Source organism: Hesperophylax consimilis, chromosome 26 (genome assembly GCF_061612785.1).
Source record: "Hesperophylax consimilis isolate HC1 chromosome 26, BYU_Hcon_1.0, whole genome shotgun sequence".
Taxonomy (NCBI): Eukaryota; Metazoa; Arthropoda; class Insecta; order Trichoptera; family Limnephilidae; genus Hesperophylax; species Hesperophylax consimilis.
The window spans coordinates 28,194,468-28,215,296 of record NC_142861.1 but is presented as its reverse complement, the minus strand read 5'-3'; the positions used below and the strand labels follow the sequence as shown (position 1 = coordinate 28,215,296).

The 20,829-nt window shown below is 37.3% G+C and overlaps 1 protein-coding gene across 1 annotated transcript in view; it reads right to left on the bottom strand.

The window, feature by feature from the left end:
- Positions 1 to 526: 526 nt before the first annotated feature.
- The window catches only part of Sulf1 (Extracellular sulfatase Sulf1), a 220,690-nt gene continuing 200,387 nt past the window's right edge, over positions 527 to 20,829 (bottom strand). The window contains exons 13-17 of the mRNA XM_089647310.1: positions 14,979 to 15,090; positions 10,072 to 10,291; positions 9,119 to 9,391; positions 5,017 to 5,086; positions 527 to 4,077 (exon numbers count right to left, since the gene is read on the bottom strand). Of these exons, the coding sequence (XP_089503436.1) occupies positions 3,987 to 4,077; positions 5,017 to 5,086; positions 9,119 to 9,391; positions 10,072 to 10,291; positions 14,979 to 15,090 (766 nt within the window). The 3' untranslated portion in view covers positions 527 to 3,986. The remainder of the gene's footprint in view (positions 4,078 to 5,016; positions 5,087 to 9,118; positions 9,392 to 10,071; positions 10,292 to 14,978; positions 15,091 to 20,829) is intronic.

Sequence of the window (20,829 nt, the reverse complement as noted above, 5' to 3'; positions counted from 1 at the left end):
GACCTTTTGGAAAAAATGGATACCATTGGAATTTTGATTTATTATTGTCCTTTTTACAATGGGGCGCAAATTGCAGGCTTTGTAAAAAAACTATAAATCCCAAATCCGGTAAACAAAAAGTCGAACTTGTTTCTAAAATTGAATATTTTGTTAGACTATTTACTAACCTCACTCATTATTGCGTCGCTACGCAAACTGATTTGTACTTGGTTCGGTTAAAAATGAACATTCACACACAATGGACTGCACTGCAAACCTTACTTACTTACTCAGTAAACTTTACTTTTCTGCACAGGGTCTGGTTATTTCAATGTGCGATTCGTGTGCGGTCAACATACAACTGATGTCGTGGCTTATTTAAAGCATTCTTGAACCATTCTGGTGCCAACAATATGGTGACGTGGTTTGCCTCCAGCTCATCGAAACCATACCAACATTTTATGTTGGGGCAAGTCTATCAATTTGGTTGTCTATGATTATTTTGGATTAAATTAGACAACCTTATGAAAATATGAACTGTAATCATTCTACAGAATGCTAACTGTCAATTGCAGTTGAACACCCTGTATTTTATTGTAATATATATATATTTTTAATATCATTAAATTATTGTATTCATTATTTATAATGACATTTCTTACATTGCTAAAAACAAAAATATAGCATGTTCCATAAATATCTCTACAACATCCAGAAATAATAAAAGCTATAAATATCTCTTGTGACATCGACAAAATTGGCAAGATTGAGTAAAAAAAAATAAAAACAGCATTTTAACCTATACAATGTGAATATCAAATACATTTTTAAATTTATGAAAGTCATTAATTAACACTAGAACTGGCAGACATAAAAAACCCATAAAACACAAAATATTTACAATATCTAGCACATTAAATTCTTCATTTTTCATCTGGGATTTTAAATAGTAATTCGTTGCTTATTGTTTTATATCACCTTATTATTATTATTATGGATTGTTATTTTTTTTAATAAACATTGAAAAGCTACCTATAATATAAATCATAAACCGAAATACGAGATTATTATTGCCTTTGACTTATTTCATAGCGAAACCTAAAAATAATAACTGCTAAATAATAAAAAAAATACAGATACATTAAGAAAACACAAAAAGTATAAACCTATAATTTGTGACGTTTAGCTGTACAAATATATATATATATATATTATATTAATACAATATCCTACTGACCGTGAACAATAAATACATTTCCTTACTATATATAATATCTTGTATAATAGCAGTTTACAGAGTACTTAGGCATTTAAGCCCCTACCAACACCGTATAAGACATTAACTATAAAGCTATAGTAGTCACAGAGAGAGGTTGTATGTGGTATCACCGTTCTAGTATATTCCGTATTTTTCGTTTTCACACATGACACATTAGAACAGCGGTCGGGGAACCGGGGTAAATTACCCCAAATGGGGTAAAAATGTTTTTTTTGAGGTAATAATGAAATTTTTCTAGTTTGCTATTTTGGAAGACTGTGAAAATATTACTTTTGATGACATCAAGGATACAGTTATAAAACATCTTACCAAACTCAGAGAGCTGTTCTCTGACTACTTTCCAGATCTTGATATACATAATTTCAATTGGGTTGTAGATCCTTTTAAATATGAAATTGCTAACATACCAGAAGAACCTCCGGGTTTGGCAGAAACAATACTTGAACTTCGATCTAATACTGAAGCATGTATTCAATTTGAGAGCAAAGCCAATCTGTCGTCTTTTTGGATGTCAAAAGCTACGAAGGCTTTCAAAATTGCACATGAGGAGGCGGCATAAAAGTTTCTGCCATTTGCAACAACCTATTTTTGTGAACAAGACTTTTCCACTCTAATGAACATAAAAACGAAGAACAGAAATCGATTACAGGCCGAAGACTGTATTCAAATTGTTCTTACATTAATTCATTCATTCGTAAATTAATTCAGTAAATAATGTTTATTTAAATATACATCGATTGTATTCTTTTCAAAAAGGGGGGAAAAGGTTAATATCGACTTACGCAAAAATATTTTGGGGTAATGGTTAAAAAATTTCCCCGACCGCTGCATTAGAAGGTAGAGGATGATCGTCAATGATGTACGTACAAGCTCTCTCTGGGACTACTTGAAGATATTACAGAGAAACCCACTTCCACATAAGAAGTTTCACGCTCAAGAAGTTTTGTTTTTCAGTCCCTTAACCCTTGGGGGCCAAAGGTATGAAGAACTGCAATTGCAGTGTAGACCTTTTACGTTCATTGCAGTAAAAGTGTCATTTTGTCAAGTATTTTACTGTCTACGTTTTAGTTTTAGCAAGAATATCATTTGATTTATTAAAATTTCTTGACAGATGCTACAGGACTTAAATGCAAAAATGAACCGAATATGAAAATATTTTTCCGGTTTCTCACTGTAACTATAAATATGTTTATGGGTAGAACAACTTATAGTAAAACATAAGAACAATAATTTAAAATAACCAAGTCTTAAAATTATTTGGTTTCATAAACGCATAATATCACAAAAAGCAGCAAGACACTATTATATTATATTGTTTGTAGAATTACATACTGTTATTATCTGTTTGCAAGGAGTTTAATGTATGTCTATTTCATAAAGCGTTTTACATCGATAAGCAATAAATATAAAAATTCTTTTGAATGACAAAAGAATATAAAAAACAGAAATAATGTTTTGGGATGACACAAGAAAAAGGTAATCGCTTGGACTAGGATCAGAATGCATCCTCAGTGAACTAAGGAGCTATTGCAGCAACTTCAGAACCATCAAAAAATAAACAAACACTGACAAGTCGAAAATCGGTGGTTATCATAGACCCTTCAAATGCCAAAATGCTCAAAATGACGCTGATAGTCAACTGTGTCAATGTCAAAAGGCTGGTTCCAAGTCTTAATGATGTTACAATATGATCATCGTAAGATGTCGAATGATTTGTCAGTATAAAAGGTTAAAATGGCAAACTTAGTGATAATTAAAATGACAGTTAAATCCTTGCAAACAAATTCTATTACTGGATTGTCATAAGAGTCCCTTTTAACGGATATTTGGTCTCAGTTGGCTGTTATCTCCTCAGTCTAATTTGGACCTGGGCTGTTTTGTTTATTGGCCTCCCGAAACCAGGCTGTTTTGTTCTATATTTTATTTAGACCAAGGCCATATTGGCCTCCTGCTGATTGAAACCTAGGTTGTTTTGTCTTGAATCTAATCAAAACCAGGTTCGTTTTTCCCTCTTATCAAATTGAGATGACTATATTGATTCGAGGTTAATTTAGACCAATGTTTTTCGTCTTGAGTCTAATTGAAACTCGGGTTGTTTTGCCTTCTATCTAATTTAGGTACCATATTGGGCCCCCTAGATAATTTAGATATAAGCTGCTTTTTCTTGAACATATTTAAACCTGGGCTGTTTTAACCAAGGCCCTATTGGAAGCTCAGGCTGTTTTGGCCTTTGTCTAAATAAGATTGCATGGCCATAATTTACAACTCGGCTGCTTTGGCCTTCGCTAAAATGAAATCAATACAGGTTTGCTCTCTGGGAAATTTAGCCCAGGGTTGTTTTCAAACTTTCAGCCTTTAAATGATTTAAATCTAGGTTGTTTCATCAAGGGTAACAAAAATTCGGGAATCTCTATAGTTTTTACACTGTATTGACCTTTGGGTAATTTAGGCCTAGAAGACCAAAGCCTTTGACGAATTGTGGGTTATTTATACCTTGGCTGTTTTGTCTTGCGTCCAATTCAACCGGGGCCGTTTTGTTCACTAATTCAGATACTTCATTGGCCTTGATTAATTTAGACCTAGGCTGTTTTATCAACTGGGTAATACATATAAACATACGTTGTCTGTCTCGATACTTGCTCTGGATAGTGTGTGTGTGTGTGTGTGTGTGTGTGCTGGTGCTCAACTTAAACTAGTGGATGATGTGTGAGAGTGTGTGTGCGTGTGTTCAGTATCTCATCTTGTGCAGGTTATGGCGGTGTCTCAGCCGCTCTCGCTCCCGCCGGGCCTGGCTCCAGTCCTTCCGCTTCCGCCATGGCCTGAAAGCAAATCAAAATACAGTCCGAGGGTTAAAAAAATAAAGCATGGCATTCAAAAAGTTAACTAATTCTATTAAATCTAATCGTAAATTATCGTTTCATTGAGGTTGTCGCCTATTTTTTATTTTTATGAAAATCTATTATATTTAAAGAGTTAATAGGAATGGTAAAATTAATTACTGTATATATCCAAAAATGAAAAAGCTATGAACTTTCAAAGTGAACTTGGGTAAAATGTGTGCAATTGTGTCTTGTGTCGTCTCACGAGAGACGATTCAGTACAATTCATAATTCAAACAGCAGTACTACAGCACCGCTGCGTACGTACTGTGATGTCACACGCTTATTAGCCGACCGCAAATATAAACATTTTGACAGCATACACTCGGTATTTTCATAAAATCTAAAAGTTCTGTCATCACACTTGCGTATCCCCTTGGAAAGAAGGGACTAATACAGGGTGGGGCAAAAGTAATCACAGTATGTTCTTTTGCTGTAATTTTTTTTTTATGGTATTTTTGGTACTGCTTGTTATTCCGCGTTCTAGCGGAGTAAACCGATTCATGTCTTGTCGATTTGTATTCTGCGTTTGTTTACTTCACAAGTGTCAAACCCGAATTGACATTTGGCGCCATTTGCAAAAGTTATAGCATTTCCAATAGGGTAATTATTTTTGCCCCACCCTGTACTAATACAATATTAATCTCTGTGGACCAGAAACTGAGTCTTGTACCAATTAAATGCAATAAATGCTATTAAGAAATCTAAAACATAGGAATTTAATTACTGTAACGTAATAATAATAATAGGTTTTTGATAGTTTTGAGATATGGATATTGAAATTGTAAGCAAAGCTGAGTCAAGAACCAATGAACACAATAGTAGGTATTGTTAGTAAGAAGTATGAAGGTATGATAAAGCAGGAGAATTGGTACTCACTTGATAATCTTCCCTCGGGAGTTGACCTTCCGGGACTCGGTGGCCACGAGTCTCAGAGCAGACGGCGCGGCTGTTTGTTAGTACATACAAGATTAGTCGACCACGGCACAGCAGACGATAAACACACACCACACCACTTGCCACTATTGCAATATAATATAGAACAAAGATTCCCAAACCAGTACAGCTGCTTTTCTAAATCAAATTTTACAACAAGAATAGGACAAGGAACACCCAGTCACAGTTGATGTCGGCAACATGACAAGTATAGGACAAGGAACACCCAGTCACAGTTGATGTCGGCAACATGACAAGTATAGGACAAGGAACACCCAGTCACAGTTGATGTCGGCAACATGACAAGGAACACCCAGTCACAGTTGATGTCGGCAACATGACAAGAATAGGACAAGGAACACACAGTCACAGTTGATATCGGCAACATGACAAGAATAGGACAAAGAACACACAGTCACAGCTGATGTCGGCAACATGACAAGAATAGGACAAGGAACACCCAGTCACAGTTGATGTCGGCAACATGACAAGTATAGGACAAGGAACACCCAGTCACAGTTGATGTCGGCAACATGACAAGTATAGGACAAGGAACACCCAGTCACAGTTGATGTCGGCAACATGACAAGGAACACCCAGTCACAGTTGATGTCGGCAACATGACAAGAATAGGACAAGGAACACACAGTCACAGTTGATATCGGCAACATGACAAGAATAGGACAAAGAACACACAGTCACAGCTGATGTCGGCAACATGACAAGAATAGGACAAGGAACACCCAGTCACAGTTGATATCGGCAACATGACAAGTATAGGACAAGGAACACCCAGTCACAGTTGATGTCGGCAACATGACAAGTATAGGACAAGGAACACCCAGTCACAGTTGATGTCGGCAACATGACAAGAATAGGACAAGGAACACCCAGTCACAGTTGATGTCGGCAACATGACAAGAATAGGACAAGAAACACCCAGTCACAGTTGATGTCGGCAACATGACAAGAATAGGACAAGGAACACCCAGTCACAGTTGATGTCGGCAACATGACAAGAATAGGACAAGGAACACCCAGTCACAGTTGATGTCGGCAACATGACAAGAATAGGACAAGGAACACCCAGTCACAGTTGATGTCGGCAACATGACAAGAATAGGACAAGGAACACCCAGTCACAGTTGATGTCGGCAACATGACAAGAATAGGACAAGAAACACCCAGTCACAGTTGATGTCGGCAACATGACAAGAATTGGAAAAGGAACAATCAGTCACAGTTGATGTCGGCAACATAACAATGAATCGTTTCTTGTTTAGTTTTCTGATAAATGTCTTGTAAAATACTTCTTATGCAATGAGGCACACACCGCTCATGTCATTCAAAAGAACTTCATGTGGGGAAAATGGCGATTTTTAGTAACAAATGAGAGAAATACTGTGATTTCACCAACTTAGTTGTGTAAAAAGACCACGTCTTTATTTCTCCACAACAAATTTCATATAAAAGATATTTATAAAAAATAAAAAATAATAATTTATACAGATTACAGAAAAAAACATCTGCATATATTGCAGTTGTTTGATTTTTAACAAGTATTTGAAAATTCATTAATAATCTTCAGACACTGTTTTCTCAAAACGTGTGATATGCAGATAGGTTTCTTTTGCATTACACAGGCGATGGAACAAACTACTGGAAATTCTGGCATCTTCAAGTAGTAGTAACAAATCCTTTCTTCTAACAAATACATCCTTAACCCCCCTCAGAACTTCACCCAACCAGGTCACGCTTAGTTCCCGTGGTTGTACACAGTACAGATAGGAGAGCACTCGTAAAGTGTCACATACCTTTATTTTTCAAAAGGGGAAAAAAACTCTTCTAATAAATAATGATACGTAAATATGTACACTGGTTTAAAATGAAAATATTTTACAGTAAAAAGTGTCAGGTAACGGAGGTCATAAAACTTGGTACTTAATGATTTCTTTTAAATATATCTGGTTGATTGCTGTACCAAAAAGAGAACAATTTAATGCGACAGTTCTCAGTTTAACGTTGTACATATTCAGTTTTTGTCGTGACATGGTTTTCAAAACCAGTTCAAATTACATAAAATATTTGCATCTGTGAGTTTGGGAACCTCTGATAATTAATACATAGAGTAAGGAACAATTATTGCTATTGAAGAAGAGAATAATTATAAGCTGTGAAACTAAATACATACATAATTTTAAGAATTATGTAATTTAGCATAAATAAATTTCCCACAAAAGGCTACAAAGAAAAGCAACAGAAAAAATATTTTGTAGAAAATACCCATAGAATATTTATATCATTTTAAAAACAGACATATTTTAAATAACAAAACATACCTATAGCCAAACATGTATGGGTTAAAAAAATTATTATGGTGATTCGTTGAAAAAAATCAAATTATGAAAAACCGTAAAAAGAACAAAGTAGGTACAACAAAACAAATCTCAAAAGGCACAATGATGGTAAAAGCCGAATGAAGTATTATATAATACGCAGTAAGCAAAGAGAAATGGCATTTAATCCTTCCGAATGTATTTATTTGTTTATATATTCTACACCCATACGGGCTTTTACAAACATTTGATATACATAATAGTTTAGTGCAACAGTAATGAGGAAATAAAAATTTGGTATTAGTTTTATAGAAATTCAATGCAGAAGAATATTAATATTATTGAGTTATGTTACTATAGCCGTCTTGTAACTATATTCCGTGAAGTTGAACAAAACTACAATTTGTGCGAAATTATTGCCAACTGCATGTAATCTAAGTACAAGTGAGTATCTAAATGACTCAGTCCTGATATTGTAATTAAAAAGAATTTTTGATCGAGTAGTTCTAGTTGGTATGTTGAAGGTGATTAGGCTCAATAAATCAGGGCTGGCTATAATTCCACTAACAATTTTGAAAATAAAAGTCTATCATTCTATTCTTGACGATAGAAGTCTTCAGAGTGGGAATAAGCTTTACGATAGCCAACACTCGACAGGAGAAGGTATTAAGAATATGTGAGAGACAATGCATTAGTTGGTTGTCACTATTATGAGACAGTAAGTGGTATCAGACACATTACGAATGCGAAAAAAATGGTTTTTTTTTTAACAAAACTAATAATACTTTATTTGAAAAACTAAATTAATTTCACTGTCAACCGGTTATGGAAAAATGATTCCTTCATCAGGACAAAAGTTATACTAACATCTAATATATAAAGTACTCTCTCAGTAATCGATTGTTCGACAACTACCATAATCAGCAATGGTTTTCTTTAATTTACGGATGAGCAGTGAAAGATTATAATATTACTACAGTTAAGCAGCGCGCCACTAATACATAGTGAAAAAATCCGTCCGTAAGAATGAACATCCTGTCACAACTGTACGGTAAGAAAATCCATCAGGAATCCGTGCTGGGCCGGAAGAATGCACAAGCTAAAAAAACCTGTGCTATATTATATACAATGAAATTTAAACTTTTTGCATAATATTTTGAAAGTATGAACTATAATCCCCCGATTTCACCAAACCTCGCCCCACGAACCCGGACACCAAACGTAGTAAAACCTCTTGGGGTGACCTATGGCAGGGGTGTTGGTTACCCAATAAATGGTTCCCGGTTTTTCTGTTTCTTAGTATTTTCGAAAGCAGGATTTAACCGAAACCTGTCAACAGATCAATTAAACATAGAATAGTTATTTTTTTGTTAATGTATTCGTAATCATTTATTTTAGTTACGAAATCTATTGCCTTGTTGTTTTTTTTTTTTTTTTTTTTTTTTAAAAGAAAGACAAACATTCCCGGGTTACGAATAACCCAACAATGTTTGAAAATCTCCTATTACCACCACAGAAAGCCGAAAATGTTGCTTGTGTTGTGATGGAGGACTTAGCCAGCCGAGGAATCGAACACGCGACGCTCGGGTGAGACCCAAGCGCTATGCCCACTCAACCACTGACCGGTTAGATCATCTATCTCATAATAATGACTTAAGAATGAAAATATGAATAAATGAGCGAAAAATTAGAATTTGTTTATTTCTTACCTAACGAGACTGCAGCGGCCGCGGCAGCCGACATCGGACTGACCTGCCCGGCCACCGACTCTGCCTTATATACCCCCGGCAGGCCCCGCCCCCTCCAGCCATTGGCGCCCCGGGCATACTGATTGGGGGCCGGCAGCTCGGGAGGAGGGCCGTGATTTGCCCCCACGGTGCAGGAGCGGCCCTTGCAGCGGCGGAGATCTTCTAGTTGGTCGTGGAGGAAGTGACGCTCATCCGGCGTGAGGTATTTTTCACGGTTTTGGGTCTCGAAAGGATCTGGGCATAGAAAAATCTTTGTTAAAGTGCTTGAAACCTCAATAGTCTCACAATCCAATCAATTATAAATATATTAAATAGTAAAAAATTAAATATTAAATAGTAAAAATCCACATGGCTAGCCTTCAAGGCAGTACCCAACTAAAAATTATTATTTGTTATTATTATTATTTAATGAGCAGGTAGCATCGAGACATGTTGAGAAAGTTTGTTCCATGCTTCCACTACTCTCTTTGCAAGAAAGTGTTTCCTAGGATTGAATGCAAAAGTTTTTAAAGTAGAAAATATGAAGAAGATGAAGAACAACCCATTTGAATATTTTGCCAATATCCTATCTTTATAGGAAGAAGGCTCAAACAATGGTGGAGCCATATAATATAGGAGACATAGCCAAACATACAATGACAACTCTGGTGAACTTTATTAAAGAGATTGGACACTTTTCCACAAAGAGGGAAATTAAGGTAAACATGGAAGAGGGAGCTATGTTGTGGAACTAGGAGATATTGAAGTAAAATGGTGAGGATACATAGAAATAGACATAGACAAACATACAATGATAACTCTGATGAAATTTATTAGAGATTGGACACTTCAAAGAGGGAAAGTTAAGATAAACATGTAAGAGGAAAGCTATCTTGTGAAATCAGGAGATGTTAAAGTAAAATGGTGAGTCTCACCTATCCGCAGGTTGTAGAATGTGATCAGGCCTGTGATGAACTCGCAGTAGAGGAAGTTGTGAGTGGAGTTGATGGTCCTGACGCAGGAGTAGGTGTTGTTGTTGGCGTTCATGCAGAAGCAGAAGGGCTCCAGAGTCCACTTGGGCTCCGTGCGCCAGTGGTCTGAGTCGTGGCTGAAACAGTTCATCCGCTCCGATAGGCACTCCTTCACCAGCTTTGCCTGAAATTATGTTACTGGCATTTTAATTTACGGCATCCGAACACTGTTAAACTTTACTTATCAATTTTTTGATTAATTACTAAATCACAATTATTACATTATTGAAAAACATATGTAAAATAAATATAAAGAGATGTATGATATTTTCATAGTTTTCTTATTTCCTCGCTAGGAGATCTTGCGCTGAGAGGGGCTAGGTTTTGGATATAGGATTTTCAGCCAATTCTATGGTACAACTTTATGGTTTGGGTAGGGTTTTTTTCAGTAACTTCTATGACAATGTTTTAAAAATACTAATCAGTTCTTTTGCCAATAATCATAAGTATATTAGGTATTTCTAAAACACATAATTTTACAATCATTATTAAAATTGACAATAAAAATTATTTTCATAAACATCAACCCATTTCAAAGTCAAATGCAATAAAAATTTAAAATTTCTTTAGGATAGACAGAGAAAACAACACAATCATTATCTATTAAATCAAATAAAACACTTTGTTTATTAACCACGACTTTATTATTATTACATCTACCGGTTTCGCTACGGTCGAGCTTCATCAGGATGTGAAATATAATAGTTATATTTCACATCCTGATGAAGCACGACCGTAGCGAAACCGGTAGATGTAATAATAATAAAGTCGTGGTTAATAAACAAAGTGTTTTATTTGATTTAATATATAATGTCTAACCACAAAGTGATTGCTTCCTACGAAAAAAAAAAAAAAAAAAAAAACAATCATTATCATTTGAAATTGGTTAACCTACATTCAACGTGATATTTCAATTTAGTCACTAGTCAGAGAGAGATGTTACATCAAACTTTGAAATTTATTCCTTATCTTTATACATAGCCTTTTTTACTTGCCTATGTTGACACAATATGTGCGTAATCTACTCTTTCAAGCGCATTAATTGTCTTTCTAAAGACAGAGATGTCAATTATCTTTAGCTTACTGCAAAAGAAGCAGATATCTAATTTCATTGCACGAGCCGAAAGAACAATGTCGAAAAGCTGGATCGTCCGTTCCTTAAGCCAATGCCATTTTTTGTATTCGTTCCCGCATGTTTCCTTCAATTTAATGACCAAATCAGAGAAGTCTCTTTGTGTGCATACCGGTATACATGAAGTAATCCGCAGTGATCTATAAACACGGGTTGGTTGTTTAGTACATACCTGCAACCCAAGACCCAACACAATGGTGCGACTAGTTACATATTACATAAATATTACTATACAGACTGTAAATTAGTTTGAAAGTAATAAATTATTATTTTTTTTTTTTTAAAAAGAAAGACAAACATTCCTGGGTTACGAATAAGCTGACAATATTTGAAAATCTCCTACTACCACCACAGTAAACGGAAAATGTTGCTTGTGTTGTGATGGAGGACTTAGCCAGCCGAGGAATTGAACACAATACGCCCGGGTGGGATCCAAACGCGATGTCAACTCAGCCACCGACTATTGAATTTGAATATTTATATTATAATATTATCATAGTTTATTTGTTTCAAATCAGTAAAAAATAAACAAGTGGAACTAGGATACAAATGTAAAAAGCAGTAATTGTAGAATGAAACACTAGTATATATTGAATTATTTCGCGGATAAGAGATAAGCCGCCATAGCTCAGTGGTCAGAGCTATCAACCGGAAATCGAAAGGACACGGGTTCAAGTCCCGTTGGTGTCATGTATCTTTTATCAGGAGATTTTTCAATGTGGATGAGTGTTTCAGGCTAATAATTATTGCTTATAAAAATAATTGTTACCCTTTGTGCTATGCATAAAAAATCTTGTCTTAAAAACATTAGTTTACCAAAAAAAATAATTTAACATAAAATAATACACTATTCATATTTTGTTTATGTGGTTTCAGTTCGTAAGATTATTTAATATTTTAATCAAGTATAGTATAAATATTGCATATTTTTGTATCTTTTTTCACAATTTCATGTGCTACTCTAATGTACTTTTTTTTTATTTTTATATTAACTCCACACAGGAGGCCCTGAAGAAAATAATTTCCCTCAGGGCCTATGTCATCTTTGGGGATGCTGTGTGGAGGGTCTTTTTGTGGAGAGGAAGGAGTGAACATGGGTCTTGAAGAGTCCCATGTTGTAGGAGGGAGGAAACACAGAGGCGTGTATCCCGACTACGCACCGGTGCCGAAGGGATCAATGACGCTAGTTCCTCAGAGCATCTTCCATTGTAATACCGATAGAACAAGGACAGCATACCTACCTGACACCTGTGCTCTAAAGATTGCAGTCCGTTTGTTAAGATTGGGGAATCTATCAAACGGACCGCCCGTTTTTGCACAGAGTCAAGGGTTTTTTTCAGGTATTTAGGGGCTCCGGACCAGAGATGGCTGCCAAATTCGACAGTAGGGCGCACTTGCGATTTGTACAGGGTCAGCAGTTGTGTACTATTAAAGTATCTGCGGGCCCTGTACAGTACGCCCAGCTTCTGAGAGGCCAGCTTTACTCTGGCTTCGATGGAGCCCCCATACCTGAGCTGGTCACTTATAGTTACACCAAGCATATCAATGGAAGGCCTGTTCGGAAGATTGCTTCCGTTGAAGGAGACTAGGTTATCATTTAGATCCCTTTTAGACGTAATCAGACAAGATTGGGTCTTTGAAACATTAAATTCGACGAGATTATTTTTACCCCAGGAGGAAATACTCTCGAGATAACCGTCCATTCTCTGCTTCAAAGCCCTCCGAGCCGTTGGAGTTTGTGTGCCCTTTGGGGGCTTGTCAAACAAAAAGCTATCATGAACTGTACTGTCATCCGCGTAACAATGAATCGGTGCACATGTCAAAAGGTCATTGATGTGCAACAAAAACAAAGTCGGAGACAGAACCGATCCCTGTGGGATGCCAGCATTTATAGAGTGTGAGGATGAGGTGAAACCGTCAGCAACTGCCTGAATCGACCTATCCCTTAAAAAGTCAGCAATCCACGTACACAGGGATGCGGGAAGTCCGTAAGAAGGCAATTTGTTGACAAGTCCTCGGTGCCAGACCCGGTCAAAGGCCTTGGATATGTCTAGTGCGACCGTTTGGGTCTCACCGTGACGTTCCAGGCACCGACCCCAAACATGCGACACATACGCGAGAAGATCACCGCACAAGCGGTTCCGCCGGAATCCGTATTGACGGTCGTTGATAATTTTGTTCTTCTCGAGGTATGTGAGCAGTTTGTCGTCGATCACACGTTCCATCACTTTGGACAGAACTGATGTGATCGCTATGGGGCGGTAGTTGGCCGGGTTGGAGCGGTCACCTTTCTTGGGAATAGGGTGAATGACCGCTTTTTTCCAACCAGAGGGCACAGTGCCACACTTCAGGGACATTTTGAAGAGCTTTGTCAAAACTCGAACTATTTCCGCAGCACACCTCTGCAATACCAGGGCAGGTATTCCATCAGGTCCACTAGCTTTGTTAACATCGAGCCCCCGTATAACGTGGAGTACATCCCGATGCCGGATCCTCAGCTTTTTTATATAGAAGCCGCAGTGAGGAACCGAAGGCGGAACAGCACCTCCGTCATCGAGGGACGAGTTTTCCGCAAACATTTTCCCTAATAAGTTAGCCTTTTCGGTGGCGGTGTTTGCTAGTGAGCCGTCAGGTCTGGTAAGAGGTGGCAAACTGGGTTTGCAAAAATTCCGACCTATTGAGCCCGCAAGGGACCAGAATGCTCTGCTGCCATGCGGGCAGGCAGCCAGCTTTTTGCTGATCTGCATGTCGTGTTCGAATTTTGACCTATTAATGATTCTCTTGCATTCCTTTGCCAATTTGTTGTATGCTGATCTGCTTTCGGGCGTTCGAGATGTGTTGTAGGCTCGGTAAGCCGCGTTTTTTCGTCGAACTGCTTCGGAGCATTGTCGACTGAACCACGGCTTTGATCCCACACCAGTTTCTTTAGTAGTCGATTGTATGAAGCCATCCATCGCCGATTTGATGACTTCACCAATCTCCTGGGCACATCTTGAAGGGTCCGAAGTCCGAAAACAAACAGCTGACCACGGAAAAGCGTTGAAATGGGCCCGCATACCGAACCAATCTGCTGACCTATAGTGCCACACTTTTCTCCTCAGCCTCTCATTGGTTGGTCTGAGGCTAACGGGGATTGATGTCGTCACTAGGCAGTGGTCAGATGATCCCAGAGGCGCTGTGACGTCAATCTTATAACCGTGTGGCACAGTAGTTAAGAATAGGTCTAACAGATTGGAACGGTGAGTCTGGACATCAGGAACCCTTGTAGGCTCCTGAACCAGTTGCTCTAATCCGTATCAAATGGCAAAGGATTCCGCCTGTCGGCCAGCCGAGTCCGTTGGGCCAGAGAACTTCAACCATGGTTCGTTATGAACATTGAAGTCCCCCAGAATAATAAACTCGGCCGAAGGGTAGCGGGGCAAGAGATCATCAATAGTATCTCTCAAATGTTTAAAGAGCTCGGAAGTGTCTGATTCGCTATGGTTCGGTGAGCGGTATAGACATGCGTAGAATCTTGCCGTACTGGCAAGATTGACGCGCACCCACATTACGTCGAATCTGGAGTTTTCCAGATTCAATAGTCGTACACAGTTGACGTCAGCTCGACTATAGAGGCAGACTCCTCTTTTGAACTACTACAAAAATACCTTTGATACAAGTTAATTTGTATGGACTGTACCTTCCTTCGGGCTTTCCTCTGCCTCTTCTTGATTCTCTCTTCCTTCAGTCTTTTCCTTTCGTCTCTTGCCAGTTCTTCTGCTCTGCTCAGGCCAGATCCTCTTCCTCTAGATCTAGAGAAACAATAAAATTTAACGCACATTTTAAATACATAGAACTATCAAAAATCAAGAATTCAGAGGTAACAGAATCTATGCAAATGGCTCTTAAGCTGGAGAAACTGTTCATTCTGTATACATACATTATTGCGCTAAACAGGAATTGACTCAAATGCATAGATCACTTTGGTACGGAGGCAGGCAAGTTAGTAGTAAGTAATTTATTTTTATTTTTTATTGTTGATACATTATTTTACAATATTTCATATTTTAATTCAGTAATGTTGGCCTCACTGGGTTGTTTACCCGTGCTGAGGCCCCCATTTTATAATATAAGAATTTATAGATTTAAAAAAAAGAAAAACAACATTAAAATAAACATAAATTTAAACTAAAAATAAAGATTAAAAATTAAAATATAATTATCACACTAAAAGAATAATATTAAAAGAGAATGTAAATCGGCATTTATAATGATTTATGTGTTTGTGCGTGTTGCGTGTTTAATATATTTTTTTTGTGTTGCGTGTATATGTTTTATTATTTTATGTCATAGAATTTTGGTAATATTGTCTTTTTGTTCTTTAATCCATTTTTTTATTTTGTGTTTGAATTTATTTTTATTTTCCTCAATTTTTGTTTCAAGTGGAAGACTGTTGAATGCTTTAATGGCGTGGTATTTATGGTGTCTTTGTCCAAAGGTAGTGTTTACCGTCGGAGTTTTTATGTTTTCTTTGTACGCTTGTCTGACCGGTCTATTAGTGATATTTTGTGTTTGTTGGGGTTTTTTTTTTTTAGTCGAAAATTTATTTTAGTATTGTTTTAACATATAATTGGCGTATATCAAGTACGTCACAGCTTTTAAATATTTGGTCTGTGTCGGTTAGTTTATGTTTTTTGAGTATTACCTTTAATTTAATAGCCATATACAATTGATTAAGGTTCTTGAAAACATTGGAATCCGGGGTAAACTCCTCTCATTTTTTAAAAACTACTTAACTAATAGAAAAATGAACGTAAAGATTTTAAATGATATGAGTAAAGGAAGACATATTAAATCAGGAGTACCGCAAGGATCAATTTTAGGTCCAAAATTGTACATTATATATGTTATTGTTATGTCAAAACTCTTTAAAAAGGCCTTTAGATTCATTTTCGCTGACGATACTGCACTTGTAGTATCCAATGAAAATCCTATCATAGCTATTCAACAATTGCAAAGAGACTTTAACGAGCTACTTAAATGGGCTCATGATGTTGGTTTAATTATTAATGTTAAAAAAACAAAATGTATGTATGTAAAATCACCAAGCCTGGGAATATGGAATATACCCAAAATAATTGCTCATAATTCTGAATGTATTCATAGAAACATTGAAAATATTTGCCACTGTGAAACAATTGACTTTACTAACGAATATACTTATCTGGGACTAATAGTAGACAATAAATTTAAATGGGATAAACAAGTGGCTAAAATCTGTAACCAGCTCCGATCTTTTGCAAGTAATTTTTATAAACTGAAATTTGTTTTGCCTCATTGTACTCTTAAAATAATTTATTTTTCTATGGTCGAATCCATACTCAGATATGGCATACGAACTTGGGGGCACTCAAGCAATATTTATATTAAATATATACAAAACTTACAAATTGCTATAATAAAAAAAATTGTACCACCGAATATCTACAGACAAAGAAGTAATCTAAAACTACTGTATGGTTCTGAGGGCCTACTTCCAATAAAGGGTCTTCTTTGGTACATTATTATAATGGATAATGAGGGAGATAGCAAATATAAAAAGCAACCGGTGCATAATCACACAACAAGATTCACTGAAAATAAGGGCCTCATTATTCCAAGAGTAACAAATAAGTATGGAAGCCGAACGCTTAAATATTACCAGAGATTTTCAATAAATTTAATAATTCTTTTAAACCTCAGAATAATGAGAGACCCTGCCCCAAAAACACTAAGCGTTGGCTAATAAGCGACGAATCAATGTATCTCTGAACTTTATTATTGATGTATTCCTGAACATCAAAACGTACCTGCCAAAATAATTTGTATATAGGTAGGTACTTTGATATATATTATTTTGTGATATTGTTTATTGTATAATTTTGTGTCATACATGTATTAAAAATTAAAAATGTTTATATATATTATTTGTAGAACCTACAGACAAGCCGTCATGTGTGACAGCTTTGTGGGACTGCATAAAACTTGTATCTTTAAAAATTTATAATAAATAAAAAAAAATATTGTTTTCTGTGCGATTTCTATTTGAGTGATAGCTGCGTTTGTTGCTCCTCCCCAAGCAATTATTCCATATTCTATTATTGATTGGCATAGTGCAAAATATATTGTTTTCAATTGTTTTATTTTATATAATTATGTTTCTTATATTTAGGAAAATGTGTATTGTTCTGAGGAGCCTATTTGTGATTTGTTTGATGTGATGTGTCCATCTAAGATTATGGTCAATTACGATTCCTAGATACTTTATTTGTTCTGTTTTTTCTAGAGGGGGGCAATTAATTTAATTAATTTAATAGTTTTTGTTTTTGGAATAACATAATGAGTTAAACCTCAAATTTTAATATATGGGGACTACTTTAACTCGTCCCACATATGATAACACTAAATAATTACTCCGCCGCCTGAAGCCCCGGGAGAGCCAGGCGCGGACGGGAACGCAACTCTCTGCCATTCTAGTTTCAACTTTCGACCAAACCACCACTCTTTACTACCACCGTCTCTGCGTTCACTTAACTTGTAAATTCATTCTCGCAAATAAATTCAACAAAGATCGCAGACCTTTATCTTTCAATCATCAGAATTCCTTGAACACAGATTTACGATACCGGCAGCCATCGTAAATTACATTTATCCTGCCATACTGGTGATCCCGACTTTACACTGCCATACTGGTGATCCCGACGTTCACGCTGCCACACTGGTGACCCCGACGTGATCGACATTTCTGGTGATAATAATATTTAGTGGACACGGTAGGTCGATCGTTGAAGCTGGAATCCTGGACAATCGAGTAAGTAACTTCCAATCTCATTACTTACAATCTCATTTTCAACATTTTCAAGTCCAGTATATTTATTAGAGTCTGATTGTCGAATTATAAAGCACATTTCAAAAAAAAAACATTATTGTCCCACCAATTCTAATAATTAAGTATATCAAATTTACCCACTAATCTGAACCAAAAAACTCGTATATTCGAATAGTATAGTGCCAAAAAATCTCAATTTCAGTGAAACACCGCACCAGCAGCTGCAGACCAAGCATCAAATTCACCGCAGAACGCAACAATTTCTGCAGACCAACATCAATTTCATCGCAGATCAAGGATCTACCGGATTTACTACGCAGGCAGAACTTCAGTTCCGGACCTCGTAACATCCATCACAAATCAATGCCCAGTAATCAACACCAAGTAACGAACCATAATTAATCCTACATACAGTGATTTTACAGTTAAATTTCCGAATACGAACATTCTAAAATAACTTTTAAAAAAAATTTTTGCAAGTGTACAATATTGTTACATGTCTATTAAATTAAGTGACCAGACAAGTTGAACTCGTCACAGTACATTCACATTATTTACATTGTATGCACTCTAGATTAAGGGATTTTTGAAATTTTCGGATATCATCAATCTAACATTTTTGAATTTTAAATTTTTTTTTCAAAACCTAAATTTACTGTCGTCATTGCTTTTGTTTCCTTGCTATTTTCACACATACATCTGCCTATTTTATACTGCCTATTGCTTGCCGTATTATCAACACAATATGTCATTCGAGAATAACCAGACATCGAACGAAATCCACGGTAATAATTCCACAATGGACACAACAATAAACTCTGTCTCGGTTAAACTACCCGCGTGCTGGCGCGACAACATTGCACTTTGGTTCGCACAAGCTGAAAGCCAATTTTCTAACTCAAGACTAAAGGATGACCTCACCAAGTACAACATTATTGTTGCCGCTTTGGATATGGAGACCCTCAGGGCCGTAAGCGACATCGTCATCAATCCTCCTGCAGCATACAAGTACACTCATCTCAAATCAGCACTCATCGAGAGATTACAAGATTCTGAAGAAAAGCGACTCACTCGTCTTCTAACCGGACTACAGCTCGAGGACAGGAAGCCTTCTGGACTGCTTCGACTCATCCATGAACTCGCTGGTCCCGGGCTATCGGAGAGCCCAATCGTACGCGTACTTTGGCTACAAAGACTCCCGCAACACATTCAAGCCATACTTACCGCACTACCCGACGACAATCTGTTACAACTAGCATCTGCAGCAGATAAAATCTCGGAAGTTTATCAAAAATCTGAATGTGAAACTATGGACAGTAAACATTATAATGGCATCCCGAACTCGAATCCAAACATCAGTGCTATATTACAAAATTTACAAGAACAAATTTCGGCACTCACTCTAGAAGTCAGTCGACTTAAAACAACTCGGAGAGATGATCATGGACAGGCAAACATTAATTTCGAAAACCGGAATCCCAGCACCCGCCGCGAATGGCGTCATCCATCGACATCATACCCAAATTCCGCGCACCGACCTCGTTCCAGGTCACGTGGTAGACCGTTACACACTAATAACACTGTACACGGCTACTGCAGTTACCATGCAAAATTCGGTAACAAATCATATAATTGCACCAAACCATGTACCTTTATTAATAATAAGTCAAGAAACTACAATGGAAAACCCGCAGTAGAGACGTGCGATTTTCCTCAAAAAACTTGTCGTCTCTTCATTCACGAACTCGTGACGCGACAGAAATTTTTAATTGACACTGGTGCTGACGTATCTGTTCTCCCAAGATCAAGCTGGAACACGACCAATACGGTCACCACAGATACATGCCCCACCACATTATACAGTGCTAGTGGGAAACATATAAAAACATATGGTACAAAAACCATAAATCTCCAATTTGGCCTCCGCCGCGATATGAAGTGGAAGTTCATCATCGCAGACGTCTCGAAAGCCATTTTAGGAGCAGATTTCTTACACTTCTTCAACTTAAGCGTCAACTTGAAGAAAAGAACCCTAACGAACCAGTCAACAGGATTGCAGATTAGAGGAGTTTCGCTGCAAGGACCCTCATCTGGCATTTCAACACTGCCACACTGGTATGGAAAAACGATCTACACCGATCGCAAACCGATTACGTTTGCGTTCAGCAAGAAACAACGTCAAGCATATCTCCGGTCATCTCAACACCGTAGCAGATTCACCGACGTCAAACACATCTCCGGTCATCACAACACCGTAGCAGATACGCTGTCTCGAATAGAAGAGATAAACAGCCCCTTTGTTCCTCGAGACATGAGAGAACAAGCAATAGCCAACGTACACAACGTATGCCACCCAAGCGCCTCCGGCACCTCCAACAGCATACGTCAGAGATTCGTCTGGCCCAAAATGGCAAAGGAAACCAAAACCTTCGTCAAACAGTGCGTCGCTCGCCAGAAAGCAAAAATACCACGACACACAACTGCACCCACAGCGACGTACGGAAGAACAATTAGACTACCATCTGAATTCTTCACCACAACCCACCGCGAAGAAACCCACCGCGAAGAACCCGACACCTACGTCGGACGCCTACAAAAAAGGTTTAATGAGATGAAACCCACTCCCGCTAGTAACCACAGCGCTGGAAAATTTTTCATCCACAAGGATTTACCGCATTCATCA